We start from the raw sequence: 26,173 nt of genomic DNA on the forward strand, positions 1-26,173 counted from the left end.
TTTCTCACCACCCACCTTTATACCTGGATTTTTCCCCTTCCCAGTTGCAAGATCCTACACTGTTGAAGCTTTAACTTCAGGTTTCTATCTCATCCTATTCCTTTCTGACCGTGGCTTTCACTTCATCCAACTGTGTCTTCAGTTCCCATTGCAAACCCTTTCCTTTCTCTCTAACTTCATCCAACCCTAAAGCTCTCAGAAATCTCTCCATACTTCCAATTCTGCCTGTGTATGTTCCTGATTTAATTTCTCTGCAGTTGCTGGTCTACAGCTACCAAACAGTTTTCTCAAGTTCATTCCAAAAATGTTGGACAATATTGTGTCTAGTGAATGGGAGGAACTGAAGGAAATCTGTAACAGTTAGGAAATGTTATTGGAAAATTGATGGGGTTAAAGGGCAACACATCTCTATGGCCCAATAATTTACACTCTTGGGTACTTAGGGAAGTGGCCCTTGAAATAGCGTTTCCATTGGTGGTCATCTTTCGAGCTTTTATAGAACCTGGAATAGTTACTATAAATTGGAGGGTAGCTAATGTAACTCCACTATTTAAAAAAAAGGAGAAAAGTGAAAGCAGGGAATTATAGACACATTAGCCTGATATTGTAGAGGAAAATGCATTATGAAAAATTTAACAGCAGAGTATTTGGAAAGAGTCAGAGTGAATTTGCAAAAGGGAAATCATGCTTAACAAATCTACTGGAATTTTTCAAGGATGAAATTAGTAGAGCTGATAAAGGTTAGCCAGTAGATGTGTTTTACTTGGGCTTTCAGAAGGCTTTCGATAAGGTATGTCATAAGAGATAGGCATGTAAACTTAAAGCCCAGCGGATTGAAGTAGTGTGCTGACATAGACAGAGAACTGGCTGATAAACTGGAAATAACAGCAAGAGTTAGCAGTTCTTTTTCAGAGTTGCAAGAAGTGACTAGTGGAGTACCACAGGGATCAGCGCATGGATTCCAGCTATTCAAAATATAAATGATTTAGATGTAATAGCTCCAAGTTTGCAGGCAACACAAAACTGGGTGGGAAGTGAACCGTGAGGAAGATACAAAGATACTTGAGTGTGTTTTGGATAAGCTGAGTGAGTGTGCAAATGCACAGTGGGTTAAGTATAAGGTGGATAAATGTAAAATTATCCACTTTATCACAAAACAAGGAAGGCAGTTTACTTACCTGAATGTTGATATCTTGGGAGATGGGGAGGTTCAACAATAAATGAGGTCTTTATACACCAGTTGCTGAAAGTAAGCAAGCAGGTAGTGAAGAAGACACATGTTATGTTGGACTTCATAGCTGGAGGATTTGAATATAGGAGTAGGAATTTATTGCTGCATTTGTAAAAGGGCCTTGATGAGACCACACCTGGATTACAGGACATAGGAATTAGGAGCAGGAGTAGGCAATTTAGTCCTTCAAGCCCACTCTGCCTTTTAACATGATTGTGGCTGAGCTTGTCTGGGTCCTATCACCACTTTCCTGCCTGCTCCTTTTTATCTTGCTTTTCATAAGAAACATATCTATTTCATTCTTGAATCTGTTGATTGATTCTGCCTCCACTGCATTGTGGGGCAGTAAGTTCCACAAATTCTCAACCTTCTTAGAGAAGTAGTTTCTCCTCATCTTAGTTTTGAACTTACCTTCTCTCATTCTATATCCATGATCTCTTCTTTGAGACAGTCTCACAAGGATGAACATCTATTCAACATCCACTTATCAATCTCCATTAGCATTTTACATACCTCAATCAGATCCTCCCTCATTCTTCTGAACTCCAGTGAGTACAAGCCCAGGCTATTCAACTGCTCCTCGTACGACAGCTCTTTTATCCCTGGAATCAAACTGGTGAACCTCCTCTAAACTGCTTCCAGTGCCACCACTTCCTTCCTCAAGTAAGGAGACCAAAACTGGTCATAATATTTCAGGTGTGGTCTCACCAATACCTTATACAATTGGAACAACACTCCTTTAATTTTGAAATAAATGCCAAGGTTCCATTTGCCTTTCTTACTATATGCTGCACCTGTATATATACTTTCTACAATTCATGCACAAAGATGCCCAGATCCCTCTGCACTAGTGCATTTTGAATCTGCTTCCCATTTAAATAATAATTTGCCCCTTTATTTTCAGGGCCAAAATGGACAACCTCAAACTTATTCACATTAACTCCATCTGGCCCATTCTCCGAGCCTGTCAATATCCGTATCTTTATCTCCTCATCATAGAGTCATACAGCTGCACTGACCAAACATCCCAATCTGACCTAGTTCCATTTGCCAGCATTTGGCCTATATCCCTCCAACCCTTTCCTTTTCATGTGCCCATCCAGGTGCCTTTTAAATGTTGTATTTGTACCCACCTCCACCATTTCCTCTGGCAGCTCATTCCATAACGTACCACCCTCTGTGTGAAAAAGTTATCCCTCAGGTCCTTTTTAAGTCTTTCCCTCTTGCCTTAAACCTATGACCTCTAGTTTTTGGACTCCCCACTCTAGGAAAAAGACTTTGGCTATTCACTCTATCCATGTTCCTTGTGAGTTTATAAACCTCTACTGGGTCGCCCCCTCAGCCTCTGATGCTCCAGGAAAAATGCCCCAGCCTATTCAGCCTCTCCCTATATCACTGCCTGCATTCCCACCTATTTTTCTATCATCTACACATCTTATTGTATGCAAGCTTTGGCCTCCTTATCTGAGGAAGAAAGATCTGGCTATGGGTTAATCAAGCTGATTCCTGGAATGGTAGGACATGTATGAAGATAAACTGGACTAGCTAGGGCTATATTCAAAGGAACTTAGAAAAATGAATAGGGAATCTCATAGAAAACGTATTTAAAAATCTAACAGGACTAGACGGAGTATGTATGAAGGATGTTCCCAATGACTGTGGAATTTAGAACCGGGGTCACATTTTAAGGATATGGGATAGGTTATTTAGGACTGAGATGAGGAAAAATGTCTTCTTCCAGAGAATAGTGAGCCTATGGAACTCTCTGTCACAGCAAGCAATTGAGGCCAATTTGTGGAATTAGATATAGTTCTTTGCACTAAAAAGTTCAAAGAGTATTAGGAGGAGGGAGGAAGCAGGAACAGGTGTTGGTTGACAACAATGATATAGTTAATGGCGAAGCAGGCTCAAAGGGTCAAATGCCTTATTCCTGCTCCTATTTTCTATGCTTCTGATGTGCTTGTGATCCCTCATTTCCTGGCAACTGCATTGTGACCTTATACCTAGATAAATCAGTATTTCCCAGGGTGGCTACTGCAATTTGATCAGAGGGGGTGATGTAAATATTTTTATATCCTCTTAAGGTTCAGGTAACTGTTAAATAATCACTCTACGCCTTAGGGTGGATTATATGAATCAGGTTTGTTAGAAGTAGAAAATTAGCAAAAAGCTGGAACTCCAAGTCACATTAACTAAAACCATAGAACTTGACTGCTGAGCAGAAGTCACATTTCACAATGTTCTTAATGGCACAGGTAAGCTTATTCCAGATGCACACTTAAGCATGAAGTTCAGCTTATTACATTGAACTTTCAGATTCTCATTTTGACTTTATTAAGGAAGAAGAATTACAGTACTCGGGGAAAAAAAATCACAGGGCAAAATGACATGGACAATGGCAAGAAAGTTGGGAGAATCATGTGAGATCAGCAGTAAGGAAATTCCTGACCTTACATCGAGTGCACATGACCCATTTTTCCAATCAAGTGCTGAGTTGGGAGAGAAAGTTCTTGTTGGTGATAGGCCTATTTGCAGACATCAACATCCTCATTATTATGTCATCTTAAATCGTTCTCACTCTCTCACTCTGCATTTGACCTTATTCTCAGAGTTACAAGGCTCATGGAGATGAAAACATACCCTATCACAAAGCAATGACTCCTACTTGGAGCACTACTCAGCTGCGTATTTAAGGATTTTGGGATCTTAGATATACTGTGTGGCCTTGCACACCATAGTGCAGCGCTTCCCAAAATATTTCCCTGTGTGATGTCATTTTAATGCCTCAGAATGCTCTATGAGGCGTAGCTTTAGCTGCTGATTGTGGAGGTAAAGGAGTGGTCTTTATCCTTGGCTGCTTGATGGATCTGCAGAGCGCTATTCAGCTCCTCAGCATGATATGAACAATGTTCAGTGTGGTGGAAATCGTTTAAATAAAGACCTGCACTTTCACAGGCATTTTGCAGCAACCATGTCTCAATCTGCTGTTAGACAATACACACTAACAGCAAGAAATCAAGGGAATTTAGAGTTGTTACCATGTGACAGCCATTGCTGCCTTGGAACTTGTGACCACAGTTTGAAGTCCCTGGTTAAGTTCCATCTGCCCTTGACTTTCAATTCTAAACCCTATATTCTATCCTATATGTCTAGTGGGACTTTTCCATCTATGCCCAACCCATACCACGCATCAGTACATTCTTTGTTTCTCCTCAGCTTCATATTTGAGCTCGTACTATTTTTTTGGCTCAGTCAAACAGCAACCAAGTTACTTCCAGTCCCAGGTTTCTACCCAGAAACATAGAAGGCCAGATCCAACACTGGCTATAAGTGAAAATAGAGAAACAAAGTGAAGAAAGTAATAAAGTAGGAGAAAGAAGTGAGTGTATTAGTAGTAACTGAAGAATAGACCGTGGTTTTGAGGACAGAATATATCCTTTAAATGCTGGGGCTGGTGGGGGTCATGTTTGATAGTAGCTTCAATTTGGAATTGGCGGAGGATCATTTATTGAACATGGAAACCGATGAGTTAGAAGATGAAGACATAAGAGAACATTGCCGTGGTTCTGGGCTGCAGCTTGTGTGGTGATAGCAGAAGGCAGGAAATGGAGTGGACACGGTTGAGGGCCAACTACGCTTTGAGTGGGGGAGGGTGAAGCTTGTTTGGTGAAGAATAAGGCCTGTTGAAAGTCCTCGTGTGGAAGACAGTGGCATTAGAACAGATGCAGTTAAGGGGAAGCAGGGAGAATGGAAGAGTCCTTATATGCAACAGGATGCGAAGATGTGTAGTCAAAGTAATTGACAAAGTCTGTAGATTTACAGTAAATATTGCAAATCAAAGAAGCAGATTTTAAAGTGTGTCATAAAGGCAAAACATACAGAAAGGCTTAGCAATGTTCACATTTGCACATCATATGCAAGTGTATTATGTATTTTTGTTGGGAAAATAATATCACACTAAGCAGAGTGTAATAATGCTTGATTGCTGTGAGTACTTTAAATTATTGGATTAAAGTGGTGGTAAACATCACATATTTACATGTATGATGTCAAATATTTCCATGTGGCTGGAATGATTTGCCATATTAAGTTCATGGTTAGTTAACAATTTATCATGCACAACTCTTCTCTAACACTATGAAAGACAGAAATTAAAATATCATCTCACCAGCACTGACTGTAATGGCCTCCATAAACTGCTCCCACCATGAGTGCGTACCAATAACCAGTGCCAGGTTTGTCTTCTTGATCAGCTTATCCACAGTACTCTGCCAATTACAGAATTAGATTTATCAGAACATTCAGATGTCACAGTAACATGAGAGTGAATGCTTTGCTAACTAAAAATGTCATGAAATGTATATATACTTGTTAAAAAAGAAGCAGTCTAGATCAAGCTGGACACAAGCTAAAAAAAAAAGCTGCTTTAAATCACCTCAATCTATAGACGTGCCTAAACATATTAGATATTGAAGATGTTTCTGCTCATAGGGGAGTCTTGAACTAGGGGACGTAGATATAGGATAACGGACACTCATTCATAAACCCATAGAATCATAGAGCCGTACAGCATGGAAACAGACCTTTTGGTCCAACTCGTCCATTCAGACCGGGTCTCCCAAACTAAATTAATCCCATTTGCTTCTGTTTGAACCATCGCCCCCTAAACCTTTCCCATCCATGTACCTACCCAAATGTTTTTATAAATGTTGTAACTGCACCTGCATCTGCCACTCTCACTGGCAGTTCATGTCACCCTCTCTATGTAAAAGTTCCCATCAGGTCCCCTTTAAATCTTTTTCCTTTCACCTCAAAATTATGGGTTCTAGTTTTGAACTCCCCTACTCTAGGAAAAAGACTTTTGCTATCCACCTTATCTATGCCCCTCATGATTTTATAAATCTCTATAAGGTCACCCATCAACCTCCTACACTCTATTGAAAAAAGTCCCAGCTTATCCAGCCTCTCCTAATAACACAAAAGCTCCAGTACCAGCAACATCTTTGTAAACCTTTTCTGAATCCTCTCCAATTTTGTAATGTCCTTCCTGTAGCAGGGAGACCTGACTGTACACATTACTCCAAAATTGGCCTCACCAATGTCCTGTACAACCACAACATAACGTCCCAACTCCTATACTCAGTGGTCTGAGCGATGAAGGCAAGTGTATCAAATGCCTTCTTTACCACCCTGCCTACCTGTGATGCAACTTTCAAAGAACTATGTACCTGAACCCCTAGGTCTCTCTATTTGACAATCCCCCAAGGCCCTATCATTAACGGTATAAGTCCTGCCCTTGTTCATATTACTAAAATGAAACACCACGCAATTATCTAAATCAAACTCAATCTGCCATTCCTTGGTCCAATGACCCATTTAATCAAAATCCCTTTATACCCTTTGATAACCTTTTTCACTGTCTTCTATACCATCAGTTCTGGTGTCACCTGCAAACTTACTAATCGTGCTTCAAAGGAATTTCTTCACTCAGGGTAGTAAATGTCTTGAGTTCTCCACCTAGAAAATTTTGGAAACTAGATCACTGAAAGTATTTGAAGAAGAGCTAGAGAGATATTTGAAATATCAAGGAGCTGTGGGCTATGTGGACCTGGTACAAAAGAGGTGTTGAGGGGGTGATACAGTGGCTCAGTAGTTAGCACTGCTGCCTCACAGTACCAGGGACCTGGGCTCGATTCCACTCTCAGGCCATTGCCTGTGTGGAGTTTGCACATTCTCCCCACATCTGCACAGGTTTCCTCTGGGTGCTCCAGTTTCCTCCCACTGTCCAAAGATGTGCAGGTTAGGTGGATTGGCCGTGCTAAATTGCCCATAGTGTTCAAGGATGTGTAGATTAGGTGGATGGGTCTGGGTGGGATGCTCTGTGGATCAGTGTGGACTTGTTGGGCCAAAGGACCTGTTTCTACACTTTAGGGATTCTATGATTCTGTGACCTGTGGCAGATGAGCCATGATCTTTTGGGCAGTCAACAAGGTTGAGGTGCTGCATTGCCTTCTGCTCCTCTTTCCTATGTTCTTATATCATATCAAGACTCTTGAATTACCAGGAGTTTGCAAAGATAATGGAAGTGTGAGATTTCAAGCTTCAGAGATCAACATATGGGAGGAAATATTTGAAAAGGAATCAGCAAAATTAACATTTGTTTTGTGGAATCTTTGATTTCTCAAAATTAACATGCCACCATGTTTGATCTTTGAACTGTGAAAAGAAATCTCATTAAAAACAGAGATGATGGGAACTGCCGATGCTGGAAAATCTGAGATAACAAGGTGTCGAGCTGGATGATCACAGCAGGCCAAGCAGCATCAGAGGAACGGGAAAGCTGACATTTCGGGTCGAGACCCTTCTTCAGAAAATAGGGGAGGGGAAGGGGATTCTGAAATAAATAGGGAGAGAGAGGGAGGTGGATAGAAGGTGGATAAAGGAGAAGATAGGTGGAGAGGAGACAGACAGGTCCAAGAAGCAGGGTTGAAGCCAGCAATGGTGAATGTAGGCGGGGAGTTAGGGAGGGGATAGGTCGGTCCAGGGAGGACAGACAGTTCAAGGAGGCAGGATGAAGTTAGTGGATAGGAGATGGGGGTGGGGCTTGAGGTGGGAGGAGGGGATAGCAGGAAGGACAGGTTAGGAAGGCAGGGACAAGCTGGGCTGGTTTTGAGATGCAGTTAGTGGAGGGGAGATTTTAAAGCTTGTGAAGTGCACATTGATACTATTGGGCCGCAGGGTTCCCTAGTGAAATATGAGGTGCTGTTCCTCCAACCTTCAGGTGGCATCGTTGTGGCCCAGGTTGGCCTCCGCTTGGTTTCCCTGATGTAGAAGAGGCCACAACGGGAACAGCAGATACAGTATACCACGTTAGCAGATGTGCAGGTGAACATCTGTTTGATATTGAAGATCTTCTTAGGGCCTGGGATGGAGGGTGAGGGAGGAGGTGTAGATGCACTTGCTTCGGTTGCAGGGAAAGGTGCTGGGGCTGCAGGGGAATGTGGAGCGGACAAGGGAGTCATGGAGAGAGTGGTCCCTCCAGAAAGTATGTAAGGGTGGGGAGGGAAAAATGTTTTTGGTAGTGGGGTCAGATTGCAGATGGCGGAAGTGTTGGAGGATGATGCATTGGATCCGGAGGTTGATGGGGTGGTACGTGAGGGCGAGGGGGATTCTGTTTTGGTTGTTATTGCCGGTAGGGAGTGTGAGGGATGATTTGCGGGAAATGCGAGAGAGACGGTCGAGGGCATTTTCCACCACTGTAGAGGGGGAGTTGCGGTCCATGAAAAATGAAGACATCTGAGTTAACAAGGACATCTGGGATGTCTGGGAGTGGAATGCCACTTCTCAGAAGCAGATGCGGTGGAGGCATGGGAATTGGGGATGGCATTCTTGCTGTAGCTACCTAGAATACACCTCCACTCACCCACCTTCCTGTAAAAAGGCCATCCCCTATTCGCAATTCCTTCACCTCCGCCGCATTTGCTCCCGAGAAGAGGCATTCCACTCCGAGACATCCCAGATGTCCTCGTTTTTCAAGGACTGCAACTCCCCTCCGCCGTGGTCGAAGATGCCCTCGACCAGGTCTCTCGCATTTCCCGCAAGTCATCCCTCACACCCCCTACCCGCAATAACAACCAAAACAGAATCCTCCTCGCCCTCAAGTACCACCCCACCAACCTCTGGATCCAATGCATCATCCTCCAACACATCCGCCAAACAACTGTTGTGCGGAAGGAAATTCAGGGAAGTATGAAAGTTCTGTCATTTCAACACTAATGAAAACAAAGATCATTGTCATGAAATCTGGTATCCTGCTGATTCACATGTACAAGAAAATATCAATTCTTGACTTAGAACCCACTGCAGCTATGCAGCTCCTACATCTAACTTCAACTGTGAGCCTCTTTGCTACAGTAACAAGGAACATAAGCAACAAGCCCAATGGTATATCACAGATACTCATATACTTAATCTTATCTGCAATTGTTTCAATCTTGCACTTTCTTGTTAATAGTTTAATTTCTTTATCGCTAATGAAACCAAGTAGTAATTTATAATAAACTAATCTTTAATCTGTTTAAACAAAATCTTGCCTGCTGACCTGCTGTAACTTGAATAATAACAAATTAAAAGCTACATACAGCTATATTAATCAACAGTTCATTGACATGGAGTAAGCACACCTGGCTGTCGAGGAATTACAATTAATTACAGGATTGGGAAAAAATTGGAACAGCATGAAGAAAGTTCAGAGGTCACCAGATAATAAGCAGCCACGGGCAGTTAGCACTTGATGACTCAGAGAGGATTAGAGCTTCAGAATAAGTCACTGGAAGTAAGGAAGCCCTCAAATGAATGATATAAATTCCTTCAAAAAGCAAATTTGATATATTGCCAAATTGCCCTGCATCCCACAAGCTCATGTTTACTTGACCAGTCTTCTGTGCTAAATCAGTGTCAAAAGCTTTACTAAAGTCTTTTTAGACTACACCAACTGCATTCCCTCATCTAAGCATCAATTACCTCCTTGAAAATATCACATCTATTAGACATGTTCTTCCCCAACAAAGCCATGCTGACATTCCTTGATTAATCCTTGTCTCTCAAGTGGAGATTAATTCTGACCCTAAGAATCCATTTACTCTATGGTTCAGGTAATTCCGAGATTATTACGTTGGGGATTCTTCTTTTTATTTCTTAACTATTCAGATTCTCTCAGAAGAGCTTCATTTCTAGTCCAATCAATGTCATTGATACACAACATGACAATGATGACAACTGGATCCATTCCCTTCCATTCCAAGTTCCTCTCCAACCCCGAACAGATATCCCTAACCCTAGCACGAGGTAGGCAACACAGTCTTCAGGATCCACATTTACAGTTGTGAAGAGAAGTATCCCTCTAATTATACAGTCTCCTACTACTGTTATGTTCCTATTTCCTACCCATTTGAAAGGTTTCCTATACCATGTTGCTGCGGTTATTTTGCTGATCCTCCCTGTAGTCCCCACTTTCATTCACACAGTTTACATGAACCTCATAGCTGTTGGGCGGTTTCAGGGATTGAGATTCCCCAAGTGCTCTCCCTGGGTTCCCATATCTGCCTTATCTATCAGTCCTTCCTGACCTAGATCACAAACTAAATTTTAATTACCTAATGTGAGGGTGTGATCGCCTCCTGGAGCAAAGTGTCTAAGTAACTTGCACCGTCCCTAATGTGGCGCAGTATCTGCAGCTTAGACCCCAGCTCTTCTGCTCAGATCCATCGTTCATCAAGCTGCAAACACTTAGTTAGGATGTTTGCCCTAAATGGTGCAACCGCAAAACATCAGCCATCCTACCATTTAATTTAATTTATTAATTATTTACTCATGTATCCTTGCTCTTCACACTTGAAGAATACACCACCTTTACATTTTATTATAATTTTTTAAACCAGTATCGATCTTATACTCAACAAGCTATTTTTAACGAAGGGGGAAACAAAAACTACAGACCGAAACACAACTGAAGATCTTACTTTTACTTTAAAGACTAAAAATACTCAGCAATTCTCATCACCAATCACTTGCTTTCCCTGTCACAGTGTGGTTCGTGATGTTATGAATTTTGCCTTGTGTATTTTACCCCCACCAGCACATCTCTCAGTCTGGAGACCTTATTTCTTCAGTAAATATTACTCTTTCCCTCCTGCATAGAATTCCCACTCCAAATTTGAATATCTACTAATTCAGCCTCTGTATCACTCAGGTAAAGTCTACCTACACTGAGTGTGTTCCTTATTAACAGATATTTCAGAATATTCAGAATGAGTATATTCTCAAAGATTGTAAAGGGAAGATCCACCATTTGTGATTAACTAAAGAAGTCAGGGGAATCATCAAACCTCAGCACAAAGCATATAACTACACAAAAATAAGTGATAGGTCAGATGATTGTCATACATAGAGAATAACTAAAAGGTTAATCAGGAGGAAGGAATTAGAGTATGAGGCAAAACTAGATTGAAATGTAAAACTGAATAGAAAGAATTTCTATAAGTATTTAAAAACTAAAAGAATGGTGCTCCTCGAGTGAGGAAGAATGGGAAGCTAATAAATAAATGGCAGATGAAATGTATTTTGTCTCACTATAGAAAATACAAAAAACATTTCAGGAATACTGTAATTCTGATATTGAAAGGACAGGAATTAAATTAAATCAATGACAATCACAAGAAAAGTGACATAAACAAACTGATGGAGCTGCAGGCTGACAAGTCTCTGGATCTAGATGAACATCATCCTAGGGTCATAAAAGAGATTCCTAATGAGGTAGTACTTGCACTGGTGCTCATGTTTCAATATTCTTTAGATCCAGGAAAAAGTTCCATTAGGCTGGTACGTAACAAACATAACCTCTCCATTCAAGAAGGAAGGGAGACAGAAAACAGGAATTTGTAGGCCAGATAGCTTAGTGTTCTGTGGGGAAGGTGTTAGACTGTATCATTACAGGAATTGTAGCTGAACATTTAAAAAATTCAAGTTAATCAAGGAGATTCAGCATAGTTTTGACAAGGGGAAATTATGCTTACTCTATTTTTTGGAGTTCTTTTAAGGAGTAACATGTCCTCTGGATAAATGGGAGTCCATAAGACTTACTATATTTGGATTTTTGTATGGCACGTTAAGGTGTCCCATCAAAGTTATTGTGGAAAATGAAAGCTCATGGTGAAGTATAACACACTAGCATGGTCAAAAATTGGCTGACTGTCAGAAAACAGAGAACACGCATAAAAGGGTCTTTGTTTTATTGGCAGGATGTGGCAAGTGGAGTCCTGCAGAGGTCTGTTTTGGAGCATCGATGTTCTACAATTTACATTATGAGGAGAGCAAAGTCATGGTTGCTAAGTTCACAAACAACCCCAAGATAGGTAGTATTGTGAAGAAGACATAAAGAAATTGTAGACAAATATGAATAGGTTCATTGAGCAGGCAAAAATCTGGCAGATGGCACATAATGTTGGAAAATGTGAAGTTGTTCACTCTGGCAGGAAGAATTGGAAAAACAGTATTACTTGATTGGAAAAAGTATGCAGAATTCTGACATGCAGAGGGATTTAGGTGTTGTGGTGCATGAGTCACAAAATATTAGTACATAGGTATAGCACATTATCAAGAAGGCTAATGAAATGCTATTCAATATTAAGAGAAGAACTGAACATAAAAGTAACAATGTTATGTATCAATTATAGGGGACATTGGTGAAACCACAGCTCAAATACTGTGTGCATTTTGGATTTCTTACTTAAGAAAAGATGTAAATGTATGAAGTGGGTTCAGAGGAGATCTACTATATTGATGCCTGGAATAAGCAGGTTGACTTAGGAGGAAAGATTGGACAGACTGGGTTTGTTATTACTGGAGTTTATATGAGTGCGGAATGATTTAAGTATATAAGATCCTGAATGATCTTGATGAGGTGAATGTGAAAAGGGTTTTTCCTCATGTAGGTCAGTCCAGAACTAGGAGGCACTATTTTTAAATTAGGGATCTTTCTTTCAGGACAAAGGTAGGGATAATTTTTTTTCTATCAGAGTTGCGAGACCTTGGAACTTTGCCTCAGCAGTTCATGGACACGATACCATTGAATATATTTTAGGGATGGATAAATCTTCATTCAGCAAAGGAATTAATGGTTCTCAGAAGATGGGAATGTGGAATTTGAAACACAAACTCATCAGCTGCGATCTCATTGAAATTTTTTACCCCAATTTTGTATGTTCATATATCTAGAAAGCTTGATTTTATATTTTTTGCTTTTATTTTTACATATTAAATTTGCATTCAGTTGTTAATGAAACTGTAGCCTCATGTGAGTGTGTTTCAATGACTGATGGCTACGTAAACTAAATTTTTTTAAAATGATCTATTAATCCAGATTTCATTCTAGGATTTGACTTGTTTAGCAGTGCCATTAACTGGGAATCATAAGGAGATGAGGAAGTGTTTTTTATCTCAGAGTCAGAAGTCTTTGGAACATTCTTCCCCAGAGTTCAGCGGACAAAAAGCTGTTGATAAACTCTTGCCTAACAAGGGAATCAAAGGTTATTAGAGGTAGGCTGGGATGCAGAGTTGAGGCCAAAGAACCATCAGTGTGATCTCACTGAATGGCAGATCAAGCTAGAGAGTCTTACTCCTGTTTCTGTTTCCTACATTTGTATGTACTCTGGAATCTACAGCCTACAAGACAGGTGTACACTTTGGATGGTGTTGTTTATAAACAGAGTTTAAGATAACGTCTCACCTCTGATTTTCCAATTCAGAATAATGAGGAGATGCTAGATGTAAAACAAAAGAGGTTTCTGCATTTTTCTACCGTGTCTTCAACTTTTGAAGATCGCTTCCAAATAGTGGTATCTCAAAATTGAAAACTCTCTCTCTAACTTTCCTGGCAAGAGAGAAATGAATGGATTCTTCACAGTAACAACTAATCTTTGTGTTGCAGAATGCCTCCAGCAATACCATGCATTCGTTTCAAACTTGTTCATGGTTCATTGCTATCTGGGCTAGAATTTATTGCCTATCCCAATTTACAGTTGAGAAGATGGTGATGAGCAGCCTTCTTGAACCACTTAAGTCCTTGAGGTGTAAGGACACCCAGAGTGCTTTCAGGCAAGGGAGTTCTAGGAGTCTGACCCAGAATAATGAAGGAATGGCAAATGTAGTGCCAAGATGGTTTGTGGCTTGGAAGGGAATTTGCAGGAATCATCGTGTTCCCATGTACTGCTGCCTCTGTCATTATTGGTGATACAGGTCGCATATTTGAAAGATGTTGTCAAAGGAGCCTTGCAGAGGTGCTGCAGTGTCAGTGGTGCAGGGAGTGAATTTTGAAGCTGGTGAGTGGGGTATCAGTCTAGCGGCTGCTTTGTCATAGATGGTGTCAAGCTTCTTGAGTGTTGTTGGAGCTGTACTCATCTGAGCAAATGGGGAGTATCCCATCACACTTCTGACTTGCGTCTTGTAGATGGTGGACAGGCATTGGGAAGACTGGAGGTGAGATACTCAGCTACATGCCTCAGAATTCCCAGTTTCTGATCTGTTATAGCCAATGTACTTTTATTACTGGTCCACTTAAGCACCTGATCAATGGTAACTTTCAGAATGTTGATAGTGGGAAATTTGGCATTGATAATTCCATTAAACATCAAGGAGTGACGGTTAGGTTCTTACTCGTAGAGAATGGTAATTTCCTGGCACCTGTATGATGCAAATGTTATTTGCTACTTTCCAGCCCAAAACTGGATATTGTCCAGGTCTTGTTACACAAGGACATAGACTGCCTCAGTATCTGTTGCATCACAAATGGCACTCGACATTGTGCAATTATCAGCAAACATTTTCACTTCTGAAAGCCAACACAGCTGAAAATGGTTGGATCCAAGACACTACCCTGAAAAGAGCCAGGACTCTCAATGCAATGTGGTAGTATCCCTACTTCTGAGCCAGGGGGCTAGGGTTCAAATCCCAGCTTTTCCAGAGCTGTGTAACAATAACTCTGAACAGGTTATTCAGAAAAATCTATCTTGAAAAACACCTGTGATCACGTCTTGGGTCTGAGATGATTGACCTCAAACAACAACAACCATCTTCTTTTGTAGAAGTATCTTCCTTATCATCCAGTGGATTGTTTACTCTGACTCCCATTGTCAGTGGATAAATCAAGAATATTGTGCAGTTGAGCATTATCACAGTGATAAGGGGCTGTTGGATGTGGTAGGTTGGGACTAAGAAGCTGAGAGTCAGGGAGCATAGAGTCTTGTAGAAATGTCAGGGCATGTGTAGCCTCAATTATGGGAAGGGAAAGGGTCAACAAGGGCATTGGGACTGGAATGGTGAAGGGATCAGGGACAAAATGGGAACATGGCTGGTGACACTGACAGGCTTGGCAGAAATGGGCATGATGGGGAGACAAGGGCCAAAAGAGACAGCAAACCAGTGAGGAACGAACAGAAATGGAGTGATTTGATGTGTGATGGGGCCAGATGACACTGGAAAGGTCCAACATGAATAGTGAATCACTCTAGTGCTTTTTCAAATCAACTGTGTAAATCTTTTGATTTTGAAAGGGTTACACACTCAATGGGAGGAGATTTAAATGAAGAGAACAGAATTGCAGCTTCGATTTTCTGGCCTAGTGAGAGGGCATCTCATTAATCCCAAGTCTAGTGAATGGAGAATCATGATCCGCTGTCTTCAATTCCCACATAACCAGCAAATCAACAGTTCTCACAATTTCACATTCCAACAAGATCACAAGAAGTCATGAAGCCAAAGTACATTGTGGCGGATTGCTATCTTGTGATGCCTCAGGTATGCAAGAAGCAATACAGCAAAGGGAGGGACAGTAAATCCATAAGCAACTGTGTTGGTGCAGGCCAATCATCTCAAGGACTGCAAGCTCTGGCATCCTGGCTGGAAGCTTCTGGTACACAAGAGGAAGGATTGCAGGGATGGTGTAGTGTGCGAAGTTGGTGGCAGGTGCTGGCAGCTCCACCATTCCAAGGCAGAATTAGAACCTTGCTGAAAGGAAGCTGAGGATAATGAATGGGGAGGTACACTGGCATGCCTTCAGTACCCAGGTAATGTTCACTGCTGCTATGCACCTATAGGTTTGAGCACAGGAACATGCACAGGTATTATTCAGACTAATCCTGTGCACTATTAATCATGCATATTTGCCTACTGGTCTTCATGGTGGTCCTGAACTGTTGTACGCAAAGGGTAATGCATCTCATCCTGAAACATAACTACCTCAAAAATTGTAAACTTCTGACTGAATGGTAAGCCACTATCCACAACTGTTAGTACAATTCAAACATTCATATTAAAGTTTCCAACATAGAACAGTACAGCACAGAACAGGCCGTTCAGCCCACAATGTTGTGTCGACCATTGATCCTCATGTATGCACCCTCAAATTTCTGTGACCGTATGCATGTCCAGCAGTCTCTTAAATTACCCCAATGACCTTGCTTCCACAACTGCTGCTGGCAACGCATTCCATGCTCTCACAACTCTCTGTGTAAAGAACCCACCTCTGACATCCCCTCTATACTTTCCTCCAACCAGCTTAAAACTATGACCCCTCGTGCTAGCCATTTCTGCCCTGGGAAATAGTCTCTGGCTATCAACTCTATCTATGCCTCTCATTATCTTGTATACCTCAATTAGGTCCCCTCTCCTCCTCCTTTTCTCCAATGAAAAGAGACCGAGCTCAGTCAACCTCTCTTCATAAGATAAGCCCTCCAGTCCAGGCAGCATCCTGGTAAACCTCCTCTGAACCCTCTCCAAAGCATCCACATCTTTCCTATAATAGGGCGACCAGAACTGGATGCAGTCTTCCAAGTGCGGTCTAACCAAAGTTTTATAGAGCTGCAACAAGATCTCACGACTCTTAAACTCAATCCCCCTGTTAATGAAAGCCAAAACACCATATGCTTTCTTAACAACCCTGTCCACTTGGGTGGCCATTTTAAGGGATCTATGTATCTGCACACCAAGATCCCTCTGTTCCTCCACACTGCCAAGAATCCTATCCTTAATCCTGTACTCAGCTTTCAAATTCGACCTTCCAAAATGCATCACCTCGCACTTATCCAGGTTGAACTCCATCTGCCACCTCTCAGCCCATCTCTGCATCCTGTCAATGTCCCGCTGCAGCCTACAACAGCCCTCTACACTGTCAACGACACCTCCGACCTTTGTGTCATCTGCAAACTTGCTGACCCATCCTTCAATCCCCTCATCCAAGTCATTAATAAAAATTACAAACAGTAGAGGCCCAAGGACAGAGCCCTGTGGAACCCCACTCACCACTGACTTCCAAGCAGAATATTTTCCTTCTACTACCACTCGCTGTCTTCTGTTGGCCAGCCAATTCTGTATCCATATATCAGATTTACAAGTTGAGATTGATTGGTACAGTATGTTGTGACTGGCTGCCAACTGTTCACTAAGATAAAATATATTGTGTTCTCAGATGTGTATTTATCAATACATGGCATTCCCATGATTTAATCATTTACCGTTAGGTGAATATCAACCCGTTTGCAATTTAAAGTACTTTTGCTCCCAAAGGTATTTTTCTGTGGTGCTCAATTTGGTGCTCAAACAGTCAAGTGCATCAGATGTATAAATTTTGCTTTGAGACAGAGCGTTATTAGACATTGTAATTATATTCAAATACCAGGTGCTGGCATTTTAAGCTGGTTTCTCATAACTGTCATTTCGCCTGTAGAAAAGGAAACACGTTGGGTCAAAATTTGCTGGAAAAGTAAGTGTGTGAATAATATTCCCAGTTATTAATGTGCAAATCAGCCAGAAACTGTGGCAAAGAAGAGGATTTCAAACTATTCGCAAGCTGTTAGATGATTTGTACATTATAATGGCTAGCTTTGCAAAAACGACATCTCATGCAAAACCCTTTGCTGAGTTTTGTGAGGCTCTGCATTTGCACACTAATTGCCAATTAAACTGGCCACAAAAATTAAAGTCTTATTAATGATTTGAGTGCACATTTAAACATGTGATTATTGTCAATAACAACCAATCAATTTGTGTAACCCTGAAAATGAATATTTAAAAATGTGGAGTATCATTCCTTCATGCAGTAAATTATTGGAGCCATTAAAAATGTTAAACTTGCAATGGTCTTAAAGTTATTTACTCCACAGGAGCTGTAGGTTAAAATGAGAAAGCAAGGTCAAAATTATAATCATGTGGACTATTTTTGACCCATCAAATGAATTTATGCAATAGTTACCAGGCAATTTGAGCAGATTTAAAATGCACTTACGTAGTTTTGAAGAGAAAGGAATGAAGGACATAGTAAAAACACAGACTGGTAGCTTACGAGAATCTGAAAGACATCTAATGAATTTTGTTGCTTCTAAAATTATATGTTGTTACCAACATGACATGCTTCTTCATTGTAGGCAACATTGGAGGCAAACAATGTTTGGATAATGCCCAAAGTAGAAATCAAAACCAACCACTGAAACACCATAGTAAAATTGTTTCTCTGAGTGCCACTTGATGCCAAAAAGATTGAGTATCGAGGACTACCACAGATGTTAAAATGGTTAAGAAGTCCACCTGAAATGAAGAAGCAAAGATTATAATTTGTCTACAGTGTTCTTCACAAGGTACCTTAAATTCATATGACTCTTCAATGATGACCTCCAACTTGGAATGTTCACCCAAGATGGGTTTCCCCATCTCTGCAATGCGCCGAGCTTCTTCTTCCTCTGCTGTCAGTTTCCCATTGGATTCATCTGCATATCAGGAAATGCATTGTTAGAAACCCTGCCTGCACACCACAGAACAACCAGCTCAGCAAGCTAACAAACAACTGCATCCACGACCTAAACTACAAATTTTCACTAAGACCTTTTAGAAAAAGTGAGAAATTTCACAGAATGCTCTCAACTTTCCCACTAATCTGTGCGTTTGTATGGCTATACAGCAGCCTAAGGCCTTCTTCTGTGTCACTGCTCATTGAAAAAAAATCTGGCAGTGCACAATACAGAAAATTTAAAGGAAACATTGCTCTTGAACGTATACTTGGTATCATTGGTGCCTTTTGCTGTGAGCTCATCTAGATAAATGGACTGAAAACACTTGCTAATAGCCAGTCACATGATCTTACCAAAGCTCAATCTCCAAGGTCAAAATGAGATAAATGTAGATCTAAACATTTTGTTCCTGGGAACTAACTACTGAGAGGCCTTTTGCATTTGTATCCATGATTTTAAGATACAGTTTGAGATATGGTATTTATCCAGCCAAAAGCAATTGGATAGCAAAGAAGCTTTATTGTTTGACCCTAGGAGATCTCGTGGCATAGTAGGTAGCCAGAAACTCTGGATGCCAGTCCTACATCAGGACTTTTAGCTATGGAAGAGACATTCATAACATGGCCAAACAGGTTGATTATCAGCCTGTAAATCTTTTCAATACACCTGATGACAGAAGGTAAGACTGGGAGCGCGTCCTGGTCGGCCATCCTACAGAAGGCAATGGCAAACTACTTCAGTACTTTGTCTATAGTGTCGAGCAGTGCAATGGAAGTCCATGGCTTGATACTTGGAAATGAGGATGGGGGAAAAGGGCAGACAGGTAGATCCTCGTTCAGCCCACTCAATTCCATCCTCAACTTCGGTTAATTAAAATGGCAAAAGCATTTGAACTTTAATATGCTCTGCAGCACTTGTCAATGCCATTTTCTGATCAAATGAGAGACAGCATACTTATGTAAGGTTACATTCATAGGACTTGTAACAATTAATGGTCCAAGTAAACTGATTTAGGTGATTTGTGGATTTGTTTTATTAAGTATGCCTCGAGGAATAGATTTAGCATAGATTGTATGACAGTTGATGAAATTCTACATAAAGTAAAATCATTCCTAGGTTAATTGAACAAATAATTCAATTTTAGCTGTCACCTTTAAACAACAAGCTCTTGACTAATGATTGTCATAACCTAGTTCCCTAAAGACATCTAACCTGCAGGTCCAAGTGAAATTAATCATCAGTGACATTATCTCACTTCAACTTCAGTTCATACATGTCTGTGTGTATTGCTGATTTAATTTCAAATAGTCATTTGTTGAATTGATATGAGTTAATCCAAAAAATCAGATTATTCTGATAAAATATAAGAGCTTGAATCATGCATTGGTGCTGCATCACTGCTGCAGGCTGTGTTGGAATATCATCCAACAGTTATTTACTGACATATCATACCACAATGACTAGTTTGTGCTGCATACCCTACCACAAATTAGACTCATTCCAAATGCCATGAAACAAATAGTGACTCATTCTGGGTAATGTTCCACATTTGCTGACTCAAACACAAAGACATCTGACATCATTCACACTGTAGGTGGAAACATGAAATTGCATAGATATAAATTGCATGAATGGGCAAAACTGTGACAAATGGATTTCAATGTAGGCAAACGGGAGATCATTCACTTAGGACCAAAAAAGGAGAGAACAGGGTATTTTCTAAATGGTGAAATGCTAGAAATAATGGAGGCCCAGAGACTTGGGAGTCTGGGTACATAGACAATTAAAATGTCTTGCACAGCTGGAGAAAATAATCAAGAAGGCTAATGAATCATTGGCCTTTATATTTCAGGAACTAGAATACAAGGAGGGGGTGAGGTTGTTGACTCGCTCACTGAGCTGGCTTGTTTTTGTTCAGATGTTTTGTCCCCATGCTGGGTGACATCGTCAGTGGAGCCTCCGATGAAGCAAAGTTGTTCTACTCCACTTGGAATTTATACTGTCTGGTGAGTTATGGTGAGTATGTCATTTCTGGTTTTGGTCTGTACGGGTTTATATATTGGGTCCAATTCTATATGTTTATTGATTGAAGTATGGGTGGAGAACCATGCCTTTAGGAATTCCCATGCGTGTCTCTGTTTGGCTTGGGCTACTATGGTTACTTTGTCCCAGTTAAACTGATGGCCTTCATTGTCTTAATGTACAGATATTAAGGACATATAGAATTGGACCTCATATATTCCCACACAGATCAAAATCAGAAATGATAGTACTCATCATAACGGAACAGATAGTATAAATTCCAAGCAGAGTAGAATAACATCACTTCATCGGAGGCTCCACTGATGACGTCACCCAGCACGGTAACGAAACGTCTAAAAACAAGCCAGATCAACAAGCAAGTCAACAACTTCACCTACAACCCTAGCTACAGATCTTTGCAAAAACTTTAAACAAGGAGGGGGGTAAAAACAATGCATCAGATGCATAATGCCTTTGTTAGACTACCTCAGGAGTATCATGGGCGCACATCTTGAAAGCACACATCAGGCAGTTACAGAGAGACACCCTGGCTTAGCTGGTAAACAAGGACATGCCTAGCAGTGCAGCCCAATGATTCTCACTCAGTGGCTTATTAATTATTTCTCTATCACTCAATTTAATGATATGAATGTATTCTAAAGCATAAAATCACTGTTACTGACTTCCTGTCATTGTGTCGGCTACTGCTTCCCAAACTCTTACCCAGTGACTCCATTTTGAGGATTGAAAAATATCATGACCCCTCAGTGAGAACTTTAACAGCTGGGTGGGTAGTGCTGTGACAGTAGGGATCTATCAGATCAGGATCACAGCTGTTATAACCCACAGTGGATATTGCTGCCTTAGTGCTTGAGACCCCAAAATTTCAGTTTATGACCCCATTTGGGGTCATGACCCCTGTTTGGGGAGCTCCACGTTACGCCAATAAAAAAAGTAATATGCCAGCACTAAATAACCTGCGCCAGTTAGAAGATTTACTACCAAATTTTCTTGATCTTTGTTCCCTTGGGCAACTCCAATTCCATATTCAAAAAGGTCACAGAAAGTAGGCAACAAAACAATATGCCACATTTCTGCCTCTGACTGATTCCCAGAGCTGTCCTGAGGAAGTGATACACATCCATTGCTCACATAGAGATGAGATGCAAGAATCAAAGCATTCTTAGTTGGCACCCTTTGTTTTATGTGTTCATGTGGTCAAGGGACTCTCAAATGCAGCCGACACGATGACAGGAAGTCAGTAACAGTGATTTCTGCTAGAGCAGAAAGCTGGTGACAGGATACTCCTCTTATCTGAAGTCTAAAAAGTCTCAGCTGCTGAAGATAACTGACAATTTCTTTTTTACCTGTAAGTAACCTCAAGGCTTGAGGGCCTTCCAACCTACTCTGTAGCAACAACAGAAGGGAGACACGAATATATCAGTAAACTTATAAAAGCTGCTGCTGGCTGTAGTCTGTGCCTCCGCTGGAGGTGCCCACATTACTAATCCAGGCCGCTACAATTTTTTGTAGCTTGTTCTAGAGCATTGTGGCATATTTTCAGAGTATTGCACATGTACAAAACTCAGCTAGAGGGAGCCAAGTTGAGTGAACTCACCCTTTGAAAGTTGACTAGACAGGTGTTAAGATAAGAGCTCTGCCAGTGGACTCACTTCTTAGGGATCACAGTGGGCACACATATAATATAAATTAATCAGGGTCTGAGTAAACCAATCTGAAGTCAATTATTATAAATGAACTCGGGATTTCTTCTGAAATGAATGCTACAACATTAGATAATGACTGAACAAGGCTTGTGTCTGGCAACTAGTTGTTTCTGTTCACTGGGAGCATTCCTGAATACAGACTGGAGAAGAGGGCAGGAGCAGCTTGAGCCTGTTCACCCCACAATGAAGGGAACCATGTTAGTAGAAACTGACATCTTACCATCAGCCAATAAGAGAGCTGCAGAGAGAGGAAAAAAAGAGTGAAATCCAATGAAATGGTAGCTGAAGACACTGTTACTACACATAATGAAACAATCTGATCTGAGATGAAAACACATAAACTTTCACATAACAACTACAAGAAAAACCTCTGCAAATTGTTAAATGTTGAACATAATGTGGTGGAAGAGAAATGTGCTTTTTCCACCTAAATCACTGTTTACATTTTTATTTTTCTTCTTTTATAAAATATTTTATTTTATGTTTATTATTTTTATTTGTTCATGGGATGTGGGTGTCACTAGCTAAGCCAGCATTTGTTGCTTTCCATAATTGCTCTGGAGAAGGTGACCATGAGCCAGCTTCTTAAATTCCTGCAGTTCTTGGAATGAAGAGATACCTCCAATACCATAAAGGAGGGAATTCCAGGATTTGTGGTTGTATCAAACCATCACATTAATACTCAGTACTAAATCCCGGAAGTCCTGGCTTTATTCATTGAGAAGCTGTTCAACATTGGCATTCAGAAAAGCTGTGCCCCCTCCATCTAAATTGCATCATTCTATTGAAAATGTCACCAAACAGTTCTTCAACAAATATATCAGCCCCAATGGTTCTATAATAGAAATGGTATCCAATTTGACAATAGACGTAAAGTTGAAAAAAATTCTATATGTAAGAAAACAGGGAGAGATAGTGGTGTAGTGGTTATGGTACTGGGCTTGTAATCCAGAGGCCCAAGATTATTGGATACTGGATTTTAATTAGTAGAATTTAAATTTAGTTAATTAGCTGTGGAATTATAAAGATAGTCTCTGTAATGATGACCATGACAACTATCATTACTGTTGTAAAACACCCATCTCATTCAGTAATACTCTTTGGGGAAGGAAATCTGCCATCGTTACCTGGTCTGGCCCACATGTGATTCACAGCAAACACACTGTGGTTGACTCAGAAATACCTAGCAAGTTTCTCAGTTCAAGGACAACTAGGGATGAGAAACAAATGTTGCCCTTGCCAGTAACAGTCACATCCCAAAAAAAAGAACTGTAATAGTAACTTTCAAATCACTTTGCTTCCACGTAATAATCCTCAGAATTTCAATAATTTGTATGCCATTTCACAGTGATTGTCTTATAGCATAAGACAACATGCCAAATGAACAGCACTGAATCCTGTAAAACAGACACAGCATTGTAACTGAAAGTCTTACATTGAGGATGGTGTATGCAACAGACAGTTGGGGGCCTTAGCTGGAGGGATGTGACACAAGTGTAAAAAATGAAGATGCGGGTATAAAAGATTACATTGTAGCTGGACCTTATTCTGAGAGTGCGTAACAATGTTTTATAACTGAGAGTCTTGAAATGAAGGTGTGTAACAGAGCATCAAATTGAGATATTTTCAATGGTAATTAGTGTAGCAGAGATGCCGCTGGAACTTACAGCCTAACCACAGAAGTGGAGTGTATAACAGAGATAAGATTATCATTGAGTCCCTTTCAACAAAGGTTCAGCAGTTCAAAGCAGAGTCCTATAACATGTACGCATATTGGATTATGGTTTCTCCCTTATGCAAACCTGAAATGCCACGTTTCATCCATCTTGGTTTCTCCAGGACAACAAAAAAGTTTTCCTGCTTTTCGTACTCTTCATCATCCACAATTTTCACCTGGATTGTCTTCCTGCAGAGAAAGAAAACAAATCAAAAATCTTTTGAGAATAAGAACCAATCTGTAAGAGTGGGTGTAATCTGACAGTACAATGTCTGGAGCATTGGAGGTGGCTGGTTCTTTGCAAACTTTAAAGGAAAAGGTGCACTGAACATTTGAGAAGGAACTAAAACATATTCAAACAGGGACTGTATGTAGCTGGTTTCCACTAGAACAGTGTGATATTTGCAGCAGTTACCTGACAAGCTGCTTTTAAAACACCAATTCTTCATTACTTCCAACTAGGAAGGGCAAAGTCTGTTTGCTCTTCTCTCAATTTCCCTTTCCAGCTGAACGTCAGTAATGTTTTGATAGGAAAGGAAATTGAGGGTTATGAGAACAAACAGGAAAGAAGAGTTAAAACCAGATTAGCCATGATCTTATTGAATGGTGGAGTGGGCTCAATGGGCCAAATGGCCTAATCCTGTTCTTAACGCCTATATTCCTAGAATTGAAACCTAAAGATATCTATGGCTTTGAAGAGCAATTGTTGTGAAACAAACAATGATCTCTAGTGTTCTCTTTATTTCAGTCAAATTAATAATGCTTTATTGTGGGAATGTCCTACATTTTCTAATCTCAGGGAACACATTCTGCAGAGAGTATAGGCAGCATTGACTTTTGTTATAGTAGTACTACGTAATTAGAGCGGGGGTGGTTGTTAATTGAAAATGATTTGTGTATGCACACAAAAGTTTCTCGTTCTAATTCCATCCAACAAGGAGACACCGGAAACTTTGGGATCTTAACCCATCCACAGGAGCATTAATCTACCATAGCAGGAAAAATTTCATTTCAGTAATGAACTCCCAGGGAAGTGTAATTAAATGGAGGAGAACACATTGTGATGAATTACACATTAGTCCATCAACAACAAACTGGGAGCCAGCCATAGAGTCTTGATGCTTAACCCATCTGTGCAAGAATTAGTTCTAAAATGAAATCACCATTAGGTTTAATGAGATCATTTGATGACATTGGCGTCAACAAACCCAGGAAAGCACTGGTCCCTGCACTGATCATAGAGAACATAGAACTGTACAGCACAGTACAGGGCCTTTGGCCCATAGCCAACCTATTATCGTACTCTAAGATCAAACTACCCGGCACACCCTACGTTTTAGTGTTATCCATGTGCCTATCCAAGAGTCGCTTAAATGTCCCTAATGTATCTGACTCCACTACCACTGCTGGCAGTGCATTCCATGCACCAACCACTCTCTGTGTAAAGAACCTACCCCTGACAGCTCTCTTATACCTTCCTCTAATCACCTTAAAATTATGCTCCCTTGTGATAGTCATTTCCGCCCTAGGAAAAAGTCTCTGGCTATCCGCTCTATCTATGCCTCTCATCATGTTGTACACCTCCATCAAGTCACCTCTCATCTTTGTTTGCTCCAATGAGAAAAGCCCTAGCTCCCTTAATCTTTCCTCATAAGACCTGCCCTCCAGTCCAAGCAGTATCCTGGTAAATCTCTTCTGCACCCTCTCCAAAGCTTCCACATCGTTCTTATAATGAGGCAACCAGAACTGAACACAATATTCAAAGTGTGGTCTAACCAGGATTTTATACAGCTGCAGTATAACCTCATGGCTCTTAAACTCAATTCCCCTGCCAATGAAAGCCAAAACACCATATGCCTTCTTAACAACCCTATCAACTTGGGTAACAACTTTGAGGGATCTATAGATGTGGATCCCAAGATCCCTCTGTTCCTCCACACTGCCAACAATCCAGCCATTAACCCTGTATTCTGCATTCAAATTTGACCTTCCAAAATGAATCACTTCACACTTTTCTGGGTTGAACTCCATCTGCTACTTCTTTACCCAGCTCTGCATCCTGTCAATATCCCGCTACAACCTACAACAGCCCCCCACACTATCCATAACTCCACAAACCTTGGTGTCAACAGCAAACTTA

At 40.7% G+C, this 26,173-nt stretch overlaps 1 protein-coding gene across 8 annotated transcripts in view; it reads right to left on the reverse strand.

Moving 5' to 3' along the window:
• LOC125447648 (sodium/calcium exchanger 3-like) overlaps positions 1–26,173 on the reverse strand; it is a 349,017-nt gene that overhangs the window by 12,560 nt on the left and 310,284 nt on the right. For 7 of the 8 annotated variants that reach the window (XM_048522235.2, XM_048522237.2, XM_048522234.2 and 4 more), the window contains 4 exons: positions 24,119–24,222; positions 22,537–22,554; positions 18,422–18,546; positions 5,400–5,499 (listed from right to left, as the gene is read on the reverse strand). In XM_048522235.2, the coding sequence (XP_048378192.1) occupies positions 5,400–5,499; positions 18,422–18,546; positions 22,537–22,554; positions 24,119–24,222 (347 nt within the window). The remainder of the gene's footprint in view (positions 1–5,399; positions 5,500–18,421; positions 18,547–22,536; positions 22,555–24,118; positions 24,223–26,173) is intronic. The other variant, XM_059641026.1, reaches the window with a different exon arrangement.

The sequence above is a fragment of the Stegostoma tigrinum genome, chromosome 39, assembly GCF_030684315.1.
Source record: "Stegostoma tigrinum isolate sSteTig4 chromosome 39, sSteTig4.hap1, whole genome shotgun sequence".
Taxonomy (NCBI): domain Eukaryota; kingdom Metazoa; phylum Chordata; class Chondrichthyes; order Orectolobiformes; family Stegostomatidae; genus Stegostoma; species Stegostoma tigrinum.